At 44.3% G+C, this 16,358-nt stretch overlaps 1 protein-coding gene across 3 annotated transcripts in view; it reads right to left on the bottom strand.

Annotated features, from left to right (window-relative positions):
* Nucleotides 1-5,014: 5,014 nt before the first annotated feature.
* The window catches only part of poglut1 (protein O-glucosyltransferase 1), a 32,672-nt gene continuing 21,328 nt past the window's right edge, over nt 5,015-16,358 (bottom strand). For all 3 annotated transcript variants that reach the window (XM_072244384.1, XM_072244393.1, XM_072244399.1), the window contains exons 9-11: nt 15,789-15,956; nt 10,354-10,410; nt 5,015-8,552 (exon numbers count right to left, since the gene is read on the bottom strand). In XM_072244384.1, coding sequence (XP_072100485.1) covers nt 8,396-8,552; nt 10,354-10,410; nt 15,789-15,956 — 382 coding nt within the window. In that variant the 3' untranslated portion in view covers nt 5,015-8,395. The remainder of the gene's footprint in view (nt 8,553-10,353; nt 10,411-15,788; nt 15,957-16,358) is intronic.

The raw sequence follows: 16,358 nt of genomic DNA, 5'->3' as shown, positions 1-16,358 counted from the left end.
ACCCCTCACCCAACCCCACGTACCCTCGCTTTGTTTAATGACCTTATCAGTGGCATTTTTCAAAGGTCCCTGAAAGTTTAAATATACTGTATCTACTATTGTATTCTGATACAATAGTTACAACCTCAAAACGCCAACAGAGTTCAAACGGTCTTGGCTAGAAACGTCGACTGTGCTTCTTCCTATGGATGCTGTCTGGCCTGCTGCATTCCACCAGCATTTTGTGTGTGTTGCTTGAATTTCCAGCATCTGCAGATATCCTTGTGTTTCAGAGTTCAAACTGTATCCCCTTTCAAAACTCAGTAGTGACTCTGTCCGATCCTGTTATGGACCTAGTCGTCTATTACCTCTTAGGCAAAAAGCAGAATTAGGCCATTCAACCCATCAAATCTGCTCTGATCAACCATGCTACTTTTTTGCTTAATGACTTGATGGTTCAATTCAATATCAGAGATTGTATACAATATATAACTTGAAATTCTTATTCTTCAGACATCCACGAAACAGGAAAAAAAACCCCAAAGAATGAATGACAGAAAACATTAGAAGCTCAAAGTTACCCGCACTTTTCCTGTGAATGACATTAGGTTAACTCCAGCACAAGCACACTGGAGGCCCAGAGGCAGCCTGTCCTGGAGTTGGAGGACTGATGTGAGTGTGTGTGGATGGGTGGAGGGAAGATGGGATCTTGTTCTGTTGAACATTCTGGATTGGCTATGTTGGTGCTGGAATGTGAGGCGACACTTGAGGTCTGCCCCTAGAAAATCCTTAGATTGTATTGTTAATGCAAATAATACATTTCACTGTGCTGTATGTGATAAATAAATCTGAACCTGCACTGACTTTTTCTCACTACTCCCTTGCACAGTGGGGTTGCATTTATCATCTTCCAGTGTGAAGTAACTATGCTGTGGAATTTACACCATAAGACATGGGAGCAGAATTTGGCCATTCAGCCCATCAGATCTGCTCTTCCATTTCATCATGGCTGATCCATTTCCCTCTCAACACTATTCTCCTGCCTTCACCCTGCAACCCTCTGAAATAGCCTATGCTTTTATTCTTTCTACCAAAGTGCATGACCATACACTTCCTGACACTGTAATCCACCCGCCACATCTCTGCCCATTCTCCTACTCTGTCCAAGTACTTTTGTAGCCTGCCTGCTTCCTCAACACTACCTGCCCCTCCACCTTTCTTTGTATTGTCCGCAAACTTGGCCACAAAGCCATCAGTTCTGTCAGCCGAGTTATTGATATACAACAAAGAGAAGTGGTCCCATTATCAACCCCTGCGGAACACATGGGGTTCCCACTCTTTGCTTCCTGCCAATCAACCAATGCTCTATTGATGCTAGTATCTTTCCAATAATACCATGGGCTCGTGTTAAGCAGCTTCATTTGTGGCACCTTGTCTGAAAATCGAAGTACACATCTACCTATTCTCTGTTGTCTATCCTGCTTGCTATTTTCTCAAATAACTCCAACAGATTAGTTAGGCAAGATTTTCCTTTAAGAAAATGATGCTGACTACAATCTATTTTACCATGTGCCTCCAAGTACCCCGAAACCTCGTCCTTAAAAATTGACTCCAATATCTTCCCAACCAGAGAAGCCAGGCTAACTGGGCTATAATTTCCTTTCTTCTTCTTCCCCACCCCCCCACCCCATACCAATGCTAATCATTGGTATTAGCAATGATTTTTCAAAAATCAATAGATTTTAGCATGGTTCTGGAGGACTGGACATTTGCAATTTTCCAGTCCTCCAGAACCATGCTAAAGTCTAATTGATTTTTGAAAAATCATTGCTAATACCTCCACAATCGTTTCAGCTAGCTCTTTAAGAACCCCAGCGTGCAGTCCTTCTGATCCAGGTGACTTCAGAACTTTCATCTTCCCAAGCATCTTCTCCTTAGCAATAGCAACTGCACTCATTTCTGCCACCTTGACACTCTTGAATTTCCAGCATACTGCTGGTGTCTTTCACAGTGAAGACTGATGCACAATATTTATTCAGTTTGCCCCCATTACTCCCTCTCTAACATCAATTTAGTAAGGCGATAACCAATGCATCCACTATCTTTATATGTCACTCCTTCAAGGGGTTTGAGTGTTGGTCATCTGGGGATCTCTGAACTTTCAGGTGCATCCTGCACCCCACTATTGCTCATTTCTTGCTTCTCGTTTAACATGGATTCTCCATTTCCAGGAGCTCTACCATGTCTTTTCAAAAGTCACACACAAAATATGTTCAAGGTCTTTGCCTTCCTCATTCCCGAGTGTTCCCCTGTTTTGGTATGCAAGGGACACACATTAACATTTGCTAGTCTTCTCTTTAAGAGAATCTTGGGTAAGTACTTAATGTTGAAATCAAACCCACATCCACCATTCCCGCTGGCAGCTCGTCCCACACTCTCACCACCCTCTGAGTGAAGAAGTTCCCCCTCAGGTTTCCCTTAAACATTTCAACTTTCATCCTTAACCTATGCCCTGTAGTTCTAGTCTCACCCGACCTCTGTGCAAAAAGCCTTCTGCATTTACCCTATCTACACCCCTTGTAATTGTATATACCTCTATCAAATCTCCTCTCAATCGCCATTTCTTTCCTTCAACTTAATAGAATCTTAACTTTTCACAGTTACATGCAATATTGTTAATAATCTTGTTGCTCATGGTTGACAGTTAATTGAATCAGATTTAACTTTGTTTTCTGAAGTTTCCACAGAGCATAGAAACTGATGCTTCTGCCCATCCAGTTCAATCCAAACTATTATTCTGCCTAGTCCCATTGACCTGCACGTAGACCACACCCTCCCATCCATGTACTTAAAACATAGAAACAGAAAACCTACAGCACAATACAGGCCCTTTGACCCACAAAGCTGTGCCGAACATGCCCCTACCCTAGAACTACCTAGGCTTTACCCATAGCCCCACACATCAAAGTTGCTGGTAAACGCAGCAGGCCTGCTGCGTTCACCAGCAACTTTGATGTGTGTTGCTTGAATTTCCAGCATCTGCAGAATTCCTGTTGTTTGCGTTTACGCATAGCCCTCTATTTTTCTAAGCTCCATGTATCCATCCAGGAGTCTCTTAAAAGACCCCATTGTTTCCGCCTCCACCAGCCCATTCCACGCACTCACCACTCTCTGCGTAAAACACTTACCCCTGACATCTCCTCTGTACCTGCTTCCAAGCACCTTAAAACTGTGCCCTCTCGTGCTAACCATTTCAGCCCTGGGAAAAAGCCTTGGACTGTCCACATGATCAATAACTCTCATCATCTTGTACACTTCTCATTCTCTATCGCTACAAGGAGAAAAGGCCAAGTTCACTCAACCTATTCTCATAAGGCATGCTCCCCAATCCAGGCAATATCCTTGTAAATCTCCTCTACACCCTTTCTATGGTTTCCAAATCCTTCCTGTAGTGAGGCGACCAGAAATGAGCACTGTACTTCAAGTGGGGTCTGACCAGGTCCTATATAGCTGCATCATTACCACTCGGCTCTTAAACTCAATCCCACTATTGATGAAGGCCAATGCACCGTATGCCTTCTTAACCAGAGTCAACCTGCGTAGCAGCTTTGAGTGTCCTATGGACTCGAACCCCAAGATCCCTCTGATCCTCCACACTGCCAAGAGTCTTACCATTAATACTATATTCTGCCATTATATTTCACCTACCAAAATGAACCACCTCACACTTATATGGGTTGAACTCCATCTACCACTTCTCAGCCCAGTTTTGCATCCTATCAATGTCCCGCTGTAACCTCCAATAGCCCTCCACACTATCAACAACACCCCCAACCTTTGTGTCATCAGCAAATTTACTAACCCATCCCTCCACTTCCTCATCCAGGTCATTTATAAAAATCACAAAGAGTAGGGGTCCCAGAACAGATCCCTGAGGCACACCACTGGTTACCGACTTCCGTGCAGAATATGACTCATCTACAGCCACTCTTTGCCTTCTGTGGGCAAGCCAGTTCTGGATCCACAAAGCAATGTCCCCTTGGATCCCATGCCTCCTTACTTTCTCAATAAGCCTTGCATGGGGTAACTTATCAAATGCCTTGCTAACATCTCTTACATGTAATATACACTACATCTACTGCTCTACTTTCATCAATGTGTTTAGTCACAGCCTCAAAAAATTCAATCAGGCTCGTAAGGAACGACCTGCCTTTGACAAAGCTATGCTGACTATCCCTAATCATATTATGCCTCTCAGGCTCTTCTCCACCAACTTACCAACCACTGAAGTAAGAATCACTGGTCTATAATTTCCTGGGCTATCCCTACTCCCTTTCTTAAATAAGGGAACAATATCCGCAACCCTCCAATCCTCCAGAACCTCTCCCGTCCTCATTGACGATGCAAAGATCATCGCCAGGGGCTCAGCAATCTCCTCCTTTGTTTCCCACAGTAGTCTGGGGTACATCCCATCCGGTCCCGGTGACTTATCCAACTTGATGCTTTCCAAAAGCTCCAGCACATCCTCTTCCTTAATATCTACATGCTCAAGCTTTTCAGTCTGCTGCAAGTCATTCCTACAATCGCCAAGATCCTTTTCCTTAGTGAATACTGAAGCAAAGTATTTATCCAAACTATTATTCTGCCTAGTCCCATCAACCTGCACTTAGACGATACCCCTCCCATCCATGTACTTATCCAAACTTGTCTTAAATGCTGCAACCAAACCTGCATTCACCACTTCTGCTGGCAGCAGAACTAGGCAGAATAACAGTTCAGCATAGATTAGATGGGCCAAAGGGCCTACTTCTGAACTTTACGACACTCTGGTGAATCTCCTCTAAACTCTCTCCGAAGCAATGTTGTGACCAGAAATGCACTCCGTACTCCAAGTGTGGTCCTATCTGTGTTTTGTAAAGTTACAATGTAATGCCCTCTCCTCTACTCTGTCCTATTGTTTGTGATTTACACTGAAGCTTGGAGAAGGGTCGACAATTTCAATTGTGAAAAATAATTTAAATCTGCATACACACACTCTAGAAAAAGCCATTTATTAACCTAATCAAACCCATCATTTTGTCTTTCTCGCTTGCCTGTGTGGCCGATGCACAGAAGCTGCACCACAACTAGGAACATTCCTTTGTAGTAACCAGCTTTCTCCTGCCCTTCAGAAGTGGATGGGAGTTCTGCCACCCTTGGGTCCATGTTCTTGGAGGTGGGCAGGCAGAGTGTCTGACTGATCTGCCCCTCTATCAAGTGGGTTCCAGGGACAAAACCATCAATCAACTGTTTGGGAATGAGATAGGAATACGGTTTGGGAAAGTTTCTGTGGAATAATGAGGGGAGCACCATGGCTCCTGGATCGGAAACAGGTTTATTATCACTGATGTATGAGGTAAAATATGTGGGAACGCCACTCCAAAGACAAGGGCAAAAACAATAAGAAGTTGCACAGAAATTGCTTCCATTTTCATGAGGAGGGTCCAGAGGAATAAATGGGTGGTTACAGATCATCTTGTCTGAAAGGCTAATGAGTCTCCATGCAACACAATCTCCCTTAAAATTACATCAACGAGGAAGTAATCAAAATGTGGAGGGGTGTTTTGACTGGCTGTGAGACTCAACAACAACTGATAGTTAAAAGTACTAATAAACACATGAGATTCTACCGATGCTGGAAATCTAGAGCAACACACACCAAATACTGGAGGAACCCAGCAGGTCAGGCAGCATTTATGGAGAGGAATAAACAGCTGATGCTTCAGGATGAGGCCATTCATCAGGACTGGAAAGGAAGGAGAAAGAAAGCAGAATAATAAGGTGGTAGGAGGCGGGGAAGAAGTACAAGCTGGGTGGTGAGAGGTGGAAGGAATAAATGGCTGAAGAAGAAATCTAAAAGGAGAAGAGAGTGGACCATGGAAGAAAGGGAAGGAGAGGAACCAGAGTGAGCTGATGGGCAGGCAGGAGAGGAGAAAGGGAGAGGGGACTAGTACAAATCATAAACACAAGAAGGTCTGCAGATGCTGGAAATCCAAAGCAATACACACAAAATGCTGGAAAAACTCAGCAGGCCAGGCAGCATCTATGCAAATGAATCAATGGCCAAACTCTTCGTCAGGACTAGAAAGGAAGGGGGAAGACATCAGAACTAAGGATAGAACATAGAATAGTACAGCACAGTACAGGCCCTTCGGCCCACAATGTTGTGCCGACCCTCAAACCCTACCTCCCATATAAGCCCCCAACTTAGATTCCTCCATATACCTGTCTAGTAGTCTCTTAAACTTCACTAGTGTACCTGCCTCCACCACTGACTCAGGCAGTGCATTCCACGCACCAACCACTCTCTGAGTAAAAAACCTTCCTCTAATATCCCCCTTGAATTTCCCACCCCTTACCTTAAAGCCATGTCCTCTTGTATTGAGCAGTGGTGCCCTGGGGAAGAGGTGCTGGCTATCCACTCTATCTATTCCTCTTATTATCTTGTACACCTCTATCATGTCTCCTCTCATCCTCCTTCTCTCCAAAGAGTAAAGTCCTAGCTCCCTTAATCTCTGATCATAATGCATACTTTCTAAACCAGGCAGCATCCTGGTAAATCTCCTCTGTACCCTTTCCAATGCTTCCACATCCTTCCTATAGTGAGGTGACCAGAACTGGACACAATACTCCAAGTGTGGCCTAACCAGAGTTTTATAGAGCTGCATCATTACATCGCGACTCTTAAACTCTATCCCTCGACTTATGAAAGCTAACACCCCATAAGCTTTCTTAACTACCCTATCCACCTGTGAGGCAACTTTCAGGGACCTGTGGACATGTACCCCGAGATCCCTCTGCTCCTCCACACTACCAAGTATCCTGCCATTTACTTTGTACTCTGCCTTGGAGTTTGTCCTTCCAAAATGTACCACCTCACACTTCTCCGGGTTGAACTCCATCTGCCACTTCTCAGCCCACTTCTGCATCCTATCAGTGTCTCTCTGCAATCTTTGACAATCCTCTACACTATCTACAACACCACCAACCTTAGTGTCGTCTGCAAACTTGCCAACCCACCCTTCTACCCCCACATCCAGGTCGTTAATAAAAATCACGAAAAGTAGAGGTCCCAGAACAGATCCTTGTGGGACACCACTAGTCACAATCCTCCAATCTGAATGTACTCCCTCCACCACCACCCTCTGCCTTCTGCAGGCAAGCCAATTCTGAATCCACCTGGCCAAACGTCCCATGCCTTCTAACTTTCTGAATAAGCCTACCGTGTGGAACCTTGTCAAATGCCTTACTAAAATCTATATAGATCACATCCACTGCACTACCCTCATCTATATGCCTGGTCACCTCCTCAAAGAACTCTATCAGGCTTGTTAGACATGATAGGGGAGGGAAAGGAGGATAGCTAGAAAGTGATAGGTGAAACCAGGTGGGTAGGAAAGATAAAAGTCTGGAGAGGAAGGAATCAGATGGGAGAGGACAGTGGACCACAGGAGAAAGAGAAAGAAGAGGTACCAGGGGGATGTAATAGGCAGGTGAGGAGTGAAAGGTCGGTGTGGGTAACAGATGAGGGTGGGAAGGGGATTTGTTGACTGGTGGGAAAAAAAAAAATCAACATTCATCCCATTCAAATTGGAAGCTACCCAGATAGAATATTAGGTGTTGCTCCTCCACCCTGAGGGTGGCCTCATCTTGGCACAAAAGGGGGCCACGGATTGACATCAGAAAGGAATGGGAACTGAAACATTTGGCCTCTGGGAAGACCGTCTTGTGGGAGATGGTGCGAGGTGCTCAACAAAATGGTCCCCCATTTATGACGGGTCTCACCAGTATAAAGGAGGCTGCATCGGGAGCACCAGACACAATAAACGACCCCAGCAGATTCACAGGTAAAGTGTTGCCTCACCTGGAAGGACTGCCTGGGGCCCTGAATGGAGGTGAGGGAGGAGGTGAACAGACACTCAGGCTGCATGCAGGCATAGGTGCCGGGAGGGACAATGGACCAGGGAATCACAGCAGGAAGCAGAGTGTGGGGGGTACATGGGGGGAGGTAAGGATATGTTAGTGGCAGGATCTCTTTAGAGATAACAGGTTGCGATGTATAATGTGTTGGATGTGGAGGATGATAGGGTGGTAGGTTAGGACAAGAGGAAATATCACTATTAAGGAAGATACAATGAGCGTGGATGTATGGGAAATGGAGGAGATGCAGGTGAGGGCCATATCAACATTGGAGGGAGGATATCTCTGATGTCCTGGAATGGAAACCTGCATCCTGGGCACAGATAAATATAAATACTAGTCAAACCTTTTTAGAAAACCCAGAGGTCAAGAAGCTTGCTACCCACACTGAAAGTTTGGCATGGAATGTGTTAGGTGTTGTAGAGAGGGACCTGGAAGGTCCAGGTGGTTTTGGAAGCTATAGTTCACTGTGCCTGTCCTTGCTGAGGATCTGGGAGTAGCTCCTGTGTCTCCTGGGTTTGTAAAGGAGCAGCTTGGAATACTCCACCAGCAGCTGCTTCCAGTAACAGGAAACGTCCTTCATCTTGAGGTGATCCTGGATGAACCTGCAGCCCCTGGTGAAGACAAACACATGCTGGAATTACGGGAAAGCACAGTTACTTAGTGGTTAGCACAACTCTTTACAGTGCCAGTAACCTGGGTTCAATTCCTGTCGCCGCCTGCAAGGAGCTTGCACGTTCTCCTTGTGGGCACATAGATTTCCTTCTGGTGCTCTGGTTTCCTCCCACATTCCAAAGACGCGCAGGTTAGGGTTTGTAAGCTGTGAACATGTTATGTCGGCGCTGGAAGCGTGGTGAAACGTGCACACTACCCAGCACATCCTCGATCCTCGGACTGTGTTGGTCATTGATACGAATGACACATTTCTCTGTATTTTTCAATGTACAAGTGACAAGTAAAGCTAATCTTTAGGGATGAGAGCTCAGATGAACTCTAATAATTGGGCATTGATAACAGGGAAGATAATCCAAATTAACTCAACCTTGCATCCCTGCACCCAGTATAGAGAGATAGTGATAGTGGATGATGAAGTTGCTGTTATTTTGGGAACAGTGACAATAAACTTTCACCAGAAAAAGGAGAGGAAAGTCTTTCCACATTGTGTTTGGCTCATAGCTGGTTCCAGAACAAACTTCAGAAAATAAGGCTAAAATGGATGAAGTTAACTGTCAACTGTGAGCAGTAAGATTATTAGCAACATTGAGAGTCACTGTAAAAAGTAAAATTTCTATGAAATTGAAGCAAAGGAATAAACAGGATGGAGAATGACAGGAGATATGATAGAAGTATATAGAATTTTGAGCAGCGTACTGCCCTTGCTGAGGTGTTCTAACATTAACTAGACAGTCAGCCAAACTCCATTCAAAAACAACACGAGAGCCAGGGTATAACATCCTAGCTCCCTGGGTTTGTTGCAGACTCAGTGTCACGACATAATGAAGAGGAGCTAGGACGCTATACCCTGACTCTCATGTCATTTTTAAATGGAGTTTGGCTGACTGTCTAGTTGATTTTACAATACCTCAGCAAGGGCAGTACAGTGCAAAAGGAAAGCTTCTGCTGGGACAAAAAACAGGACGGCTTTAGATGGAATCTTCTTTCCCTCCAAACATAAACCTCTGGTCTACTGCCAGCCAATGTGCTTTTACACTTACTGGCTGCACAGGAACTGACCTAGTACAGATCTGAAACTGGTCGTTAAAATAAAAGCTGAATACGCTTAACATAAATCAATTGCCTGAAAGGCAGAACAAACAGTACAGAGAGGGTAAATGCAAGCAGGCTTTTTCCACTGAGGTCAGGGGAGACAAACATTAGAGGTCATGGGTTAAGGGTGAAAGGTGAAATATTTAAGGACAACCTGAGTGGAAAACTTCTTCAGTCAGAGGGTGGTGAGAAAGTGGAACGTGCTGTCAACAGATGTGGTGGATACGGGTTTGATTTCAATACTTAAGAGAAGTTTGGATAAGTATATGGATGGGAGAGGTACAGAGTGTGATGGTCCAGGTGCAGGTCGAAAGGACTAGGGAGAATAATAGTTAGGCATAGACTAGATGGGCTGAAGGACCTGCTTCTGTGCTGTAGCACTTTATGGCTTTAAATTAATTGCTGGAGGAACTCAGCGGGGTGAAGCAGCATCTCTGGAAACTCAAATCATCATCTATTCCTCTGCCTCCACAGATGCTGCCTGACCTGCCGATGTGCACCTTGTTCCAGATTCCAGCATCTGCAGCATCTTGTGTCTTCCTATGTTGAAAACTGCTAACAGAGAAATCAACTTGAGAGAGCACAGTACACCACATGTTGGATTTCACCAAGGATACTGCTGTTACTGAAAGGACTGGATATACTCACCTTTCTGCGATGTCTCGGGCAATCTGATCATTTTCCTTAGCAAACTGCAAGAGTTCCCTAAAAATAAACACAAACAAATGAGGGGTATAGAGAGGGTAAATACAAGCAGCTTTTCCCTCTCAGCTTGGTTGAAACTGCAACTAGAGGTCATCGATTTAGGATGAAAGGTGAAATATTTAAGGGGAGTACGAGGGGGAATGGTGGTGAGAGTGTGGAACGAGCTTCCATTGCAAGTGGTGGATGTGGGGTCAATTGCAACATTTAAGAGGTTTGGATAAGTTCATGGATGGATGGGGTGTGGAAAGTTAAGGTCCAGGTGTGGGTCAAGACTAGACAAAACAGGCTAGCATGAACTCCATGAGCTGAAGGGTCTGTTTCTGAGTTGTAGTGCTCCGATTCTAATAAACTCTCACGCTCTGCAGTTCAGCGTTCCTACGGTCACATGACCAGTCTCTGCACAGAAATCACACTTCACTAGCATCCACACACACTTGGCTCTATGAGGATGGATGGATACTGTGCACACCCATTCTAATCAGCAAACACTCAATACACACTCAGTCCACTCTCTGTGCACACTCATTCAGCATGACCACCCTGTGCACACTTGGACATTGCAACCATCCTGTGTACACAATCAAGACCACACTGTTTACCCTCCTCCAGGATAGTAATTTCTGGATTGCTCAATGTGCCAGTGAGGGTAGAAACAGGATGATCTGGCAGATAAATGCATGGCTGAGAAGCTGGTGCAGGGCGCAGAGCGCAGAGCTTCAGGTTCTTGGATCATTGGGATCTCTTCTGGGGGAAGGTATGACCTGTACAAAAGGGACGGGTTGTACTTGAACCTGAGGGGGACAACTATTCTTGCGGACAAGTTTGTTACAGCTATCGGGGAGCGTTTAAACTACTTTGGTAGGGGGTGTGGGAACCGGAGTGAAGGGACTCATGATAGGACAGATGGTAAAAAAGCAAAGATAGCATGCAGTCAGACTGTCAGGAAGGGCAGGCAGATGATAGGACAAAATTGCAGCCAATATGGTGAGTATAGTTCATTAGGGATGCAGAATCAAAAAGGGTAGCAAATACAGTACTCAAAGTGTGATATCTCAATGCACGGAGTAAGAAATGAGGTGGATGTACTATTACAGATTGTTAGGTACGATGCTACGGCCATCACTGATCATGACTGAAGGATGGTTGTAGTTGGGAGCTGAATGTCCAAGGTTACACGTTGTATAGGAGGGATAGGAAGGTAGGCAGAGGGGGTGGCGTGGCTCTGCTGGTAAACAATGGCATCAGATCTGTAGAAAGATGTTGAATCCTTGTGGGTTGAGTTAAGAAACTGCAAGGGTAAAAGGACCCTGATGAGAGTTATATACAGGCCTCCCAACAGGAGCTGGCTTGTGGCCCGCAGATTACAACAGGAAATAGAAAAGGCGTGTCAAAAGGGCAATGTTATGATAATCATGGGAGATTTTAACATGAAGATTGATGGGAAAATCAGGTTCGTAATGGATCTCAACAGAGTGAGTATGCTGAACACCTACGAGATGGCTTTTTGGAGCAGTTTGTTGTTGAGCCTACTACGGGATCAGCTATACTGGATTGGGTGTCATGTATTGAACCGGAGGGAGATTAAGGTAAAAGAACCCTTAGGAGGCAGTGCTCACAATATGATTGAGTTCAACTTGAAATTTGATAGTGAGAAAGTAAAGTCTGACGTAGCAGTATTTCAGTGGAGTAAAGCATATTACAGTGGTATGAGAGAGGAGCTGACCAAAGTAATTTGGAAGGAGATGCTGGCAGGGATGACAGCAGAGCAGCAATGGCTTAAATTTCTGGGAAAAATGAGGAAGGTGCAGGATAGATGTATTCCAAAAACAAATAAATACTCAAATGGCAAAATAGTACAACAGTGGCTGACAAAGAGAGTCAAAGCTAATGTAAAAGCAAAAGAGAGGGCATAAAACAAAGTAAAACAAACACAGAGGGAAGACAGAGGATTGGGAAGCTTTTAAAAACCTACAGAGAGCAACTAAAAGAAACAATAGGAGGGAAAAGATGAAATATAAAAGCAAGCTAGCAAACAATATCAAAGTGGATCGTAAAAGCTTTTTCAAGTATGTAAAAAAATAAGAGAGATGAGTGTGGTTAGAGGACTGCTAGAAAATGAGGCCAGAGAAATAATAATGGGAGACAAGGAGATGGCTGATGAACTAAATGAGTATTTTGCATCTGTTTTCACTGTGGAAGACACTAGCAGTGTGCCAGATGATGAAGAGTGCGAGGGAAGAGAAGTAGGTGCAGTTATTATCACAAGGGAAAAGGTGCTCAAAAAGCTGAAAGACCTAAGGGTACATAAGACACCCAGATCAGTTCTGGGTTCTGAAACAGGTAGCTGTAGAGATTGTAGAGGCATTAGAAATAATCTTTCAAAAATCATTGGAATCTGGCATGATGCCAGAGGACTGGAAAATTGCAAATGTACTCCACTCTTTAAGAAAGGAGGAAGGCAGCAGAAAGGAAATTATAAACCTGTTAGCCTAACCTCAGTGGTTGGGAAGATGTTAGAATCAATTGTTAAGGATAAGGTTATTGAGTACTTGGTGACACCGGACAACACAGGAGAAAGTCAGCATGATTTCCTTAAGGAAAAATCTTGCCCGACAAACCTCAGAATCAGGTTTATTTTCACCGGTATGTGTTGTGAAATTTGTTAATGCAATACATAATATAGAAGAAAAAAAGTAAAACTAAATAAATAAGTAAATTCAATATGCATACTGAATAGATTAAAAAGTGTGCCAAAACACATATATATTAAAAAAGTGAGGTATTGTCCAAGGGTTCAATGTCCATTTAGAAATCGGATGGTAGAGGGGAAAAAGCTGTTCCTGAATCACTGAGTGTGTGCTGTCAGGCTTCTGTACCTCCTACCTGATGGTAACAGTGAGAAAAGGGCATGCCCTGGGTGCTGGGGGTCCTGAATAATGGACGTGGCCTTTCTGAGACACTGCTCCTTGAAGATGTCCTGGGTACTTTGTAGGCTAGTACCCAAGATGGAACCAATTAAATTTACGACCCTCTGAAATTCTTTCTTTCAGTCCTGTGCAGTAGCCACCCACCTCCCCACGCCCCCACCCCCATACAGTGATGCAGCTTGTCAGAATGCTCTCCACGGTACATCTATAGAAGTTTTTCAGTGTTTTTATTGATATAACAAATCTCTTTAAACTCCTAATGAAGTATAGTCGCTGTCTTGCCTTCTTTATAGCTTGCATTCATATGTTGGGATCAGGTTAGATCTTCAGAGATCTTGACACCCAAGAACTTGAAACTGCTCACTCTCTCCACTTCAGATCCCTCTATAATTGGTATGTGTTCCCTCATCTTATCCTTCCTGAAGTCCACAATCAGCTCTTTCATCTTACTGATGTTGAGTGCAAGGTTGTTACTGCACCACTCCACCAGTTGGTATATCTCGCTCCTGTACACCCTCTCATCTCCATCTGAGATTCTACCAACAATAAAGCAGTGGGCTAAGCTCACACCCCTGAGGTGCACTGGTGCTGATTGTCAGCAAGGAGGAGATATTATCACCAATCCGCACAGATTGTGGTCTTCCTGTTAGGAAGTCGAGGATCCAATTGCAGAGGGAGGTACAGAGGCCCAGATTCTGTAACTTATCAATCAGGCTTGTGGGAATGATGGTGTTAAATGCTGAGCTATAGTCAATGACCAGCATCCTGACATAGGTGTTTGTACTGTCCAGGGTTTCTAAGACCATGTGAAGAGCCATTGACCTATTGTGGCGATAGACAAATTGCAGTGGGTCCAGGTCTAGGAGGATGTTTGCCATGGTGGAGTAATCTAGGACAAGAGAGCACAGCCTCAGGTCAGAGGGGCGTCCATTTAAAACAGAGATGCGGAGACATTTCTTTAGCCAGAGGGTGGTGAATTTCTGACCAGACAGCTGTGGAGGCCAGGTTGTTGGGTTTATTTAAGGCAGAGCTGGATAGGTACTTGATTGGACACAGCATCAAAGGTTACAGGGAGAAGACCGGGGAGTGGGGCTGAGAAGGGGAAGAAAAGGATCAGCCATGATTGAATGGCGGAGCAGTCTTGATAGGCCAAATGACCTAATTCTGCTCCTGTATCTTATCGTTTTATGGTCTTCACACACTATCTGTTACAAGGAAAGGTTTTTCCAGCTGTCTTCCCTAGTTTTGTATACAGGTATCCCCCACTTTTCGAAAGTTTGCTTTACGCCACTTTGCTTTTACAAAAGACCTACATTAGTACCTATTTTTGCTAACCGAAAGAAATCCGAAGAGGATTTTCGCTTTTACAAAAAAAGGCGAAAAGTGAAAATAGCGTTCAGCGTTTGTTTTGCAGCGAGCCCTTATAGAGGCAGCACGAACCCCGAGCAGCAAGAGTGGCACCGCCAAGCTCCTTCCCCGGGAACTACACTCATCTCAGCATCAAGCCGCCATAGTATTGAACTGTGCCTGTGAGCATCTGTGATTTATCTCGATTTATTTTGTGCATCCGTTAGCAAGATGTGTCCTAAGGTATCAGAAAAGCCTAAGGGAGCTCATAACGGTGTTACACTTAGTGTAAAACTGGATGTAATTAAGTTTTGATCGTGGTTACTGGAGAGAGTGCTTCGGCTGATACTGAAGCTGCCGAAAAGTTCCCAGAAGAACTGAAGAAAATAATTACAAAAGGTGGTTACTCGTATAAGCAAGTGTTTAACTGTGACGGAACTGCAATTTATTGGAAAAAATTGTCAAGCAAGACATTTGATACGAATACACTTCCTGTTGTGTTTCCTACACATCCAAGCAGTTGGAATACCCAAGTGATTTTTTCTGAGTACATGAGTGGATACATTAGTCCTCCCACCACCCCAATCTCCGATGACTCAGCCTAACACACCATCATCACCACCACCACCTCTCAATCTTCCAGTGTGCTCACTGTCTTCCCGATTCTGGTAAGTGAAACTACACTGTACGTACATTATTTCTACTTTATATAGGCTGTGTATTTATCACATCATTCCTGCTTTTACTATATGTTAGTGATATTTTAGATTTTATGTGTTATTTGGTATGATTTGGTAGGTTATTTTTTGGGTCTGGGAATGCTCAAAAATTTTTCCCATATAAACTAATGGCAATTGCTTCTTCACTTAGCATCATTTCGGCCTACGAAAAGTTTCATAGGAACGCTCTACTTTCGGATAGCGGGGGAAATCTGTATTCTATTGCGGGATTGCCTGCATCTCATCAATGCTACAGAATTAAACAAGAAGGAACCATCCTTGGGGACAGACTTCTCCCCCATGCAGAATTCCCAGAGGAATGTGGACCCAAATGGCGGCTCAGTAAGACCCAAGCTCCTTGCTGCTGCCCTTGCCCTCAGCTTACCGTACGTCAGAGAGGTCTTGACTGACAGGAATGTAATGCACCCATGGCTTCAGCTGAGGGTAAAAGAATTCCAGCCACTCGTTCCCAACATGGAAAACCAATGATCCACACAGAAAGAGGTGCTTGAATCGGAAACTGGCTGCAACTCCCCGGAAGTTAAACAAGTATCTGGGTAAAGAAAAGTGCGGGCATTTCAGTCCTTTGTTGTACTAATTGCTTCCAGTAACAAGATTAAGTCAATGGAATAAAGGAATGCAACGCTAAAATGATTATTGATAGGCTAGGGGATTGGGAAACTGTTAGAAACCAGGAAAGGATTAGCATGTTATGGAGTGGAAGAAGATGGGGTAAGACAATAAAACAGCAAAGGGTAAGAGTAATCGGAGCAGAATTAAGCCAGTTGGCCCATCAAGTCTGTTCTGTCATTCCATCGTGGCTGATTTATTTTCCCTCTCAACCCCATTCTCCTGCTGTAGAATACAGAACAGTACAGCACAGTACAGGCCCTTCAGCCCACGATGTTGTACTAACCTTTTAACCTACTCTATGATCAATCCAACCCAGTGGTCC

Source organism: Mobula birostris, chromosome 2, assembly GCF_030028105.1.
Source record: "Mobula birostris isolate sMobBir1 chromosome 2, sMobBir1.hap1, whole genome shotgun sequence".
NCBI classification, from domain to species: Eukaryota; Metazoa; Chordata; class Chondrichthyes; order Myliobatiformes; family Myliobatidae; genus Mobula; species Mobula birostris.
Note: the sequence above shows the minus strand (reverse complement) of the source record. Positions and strands in the feature narration are given on the sequence as shown.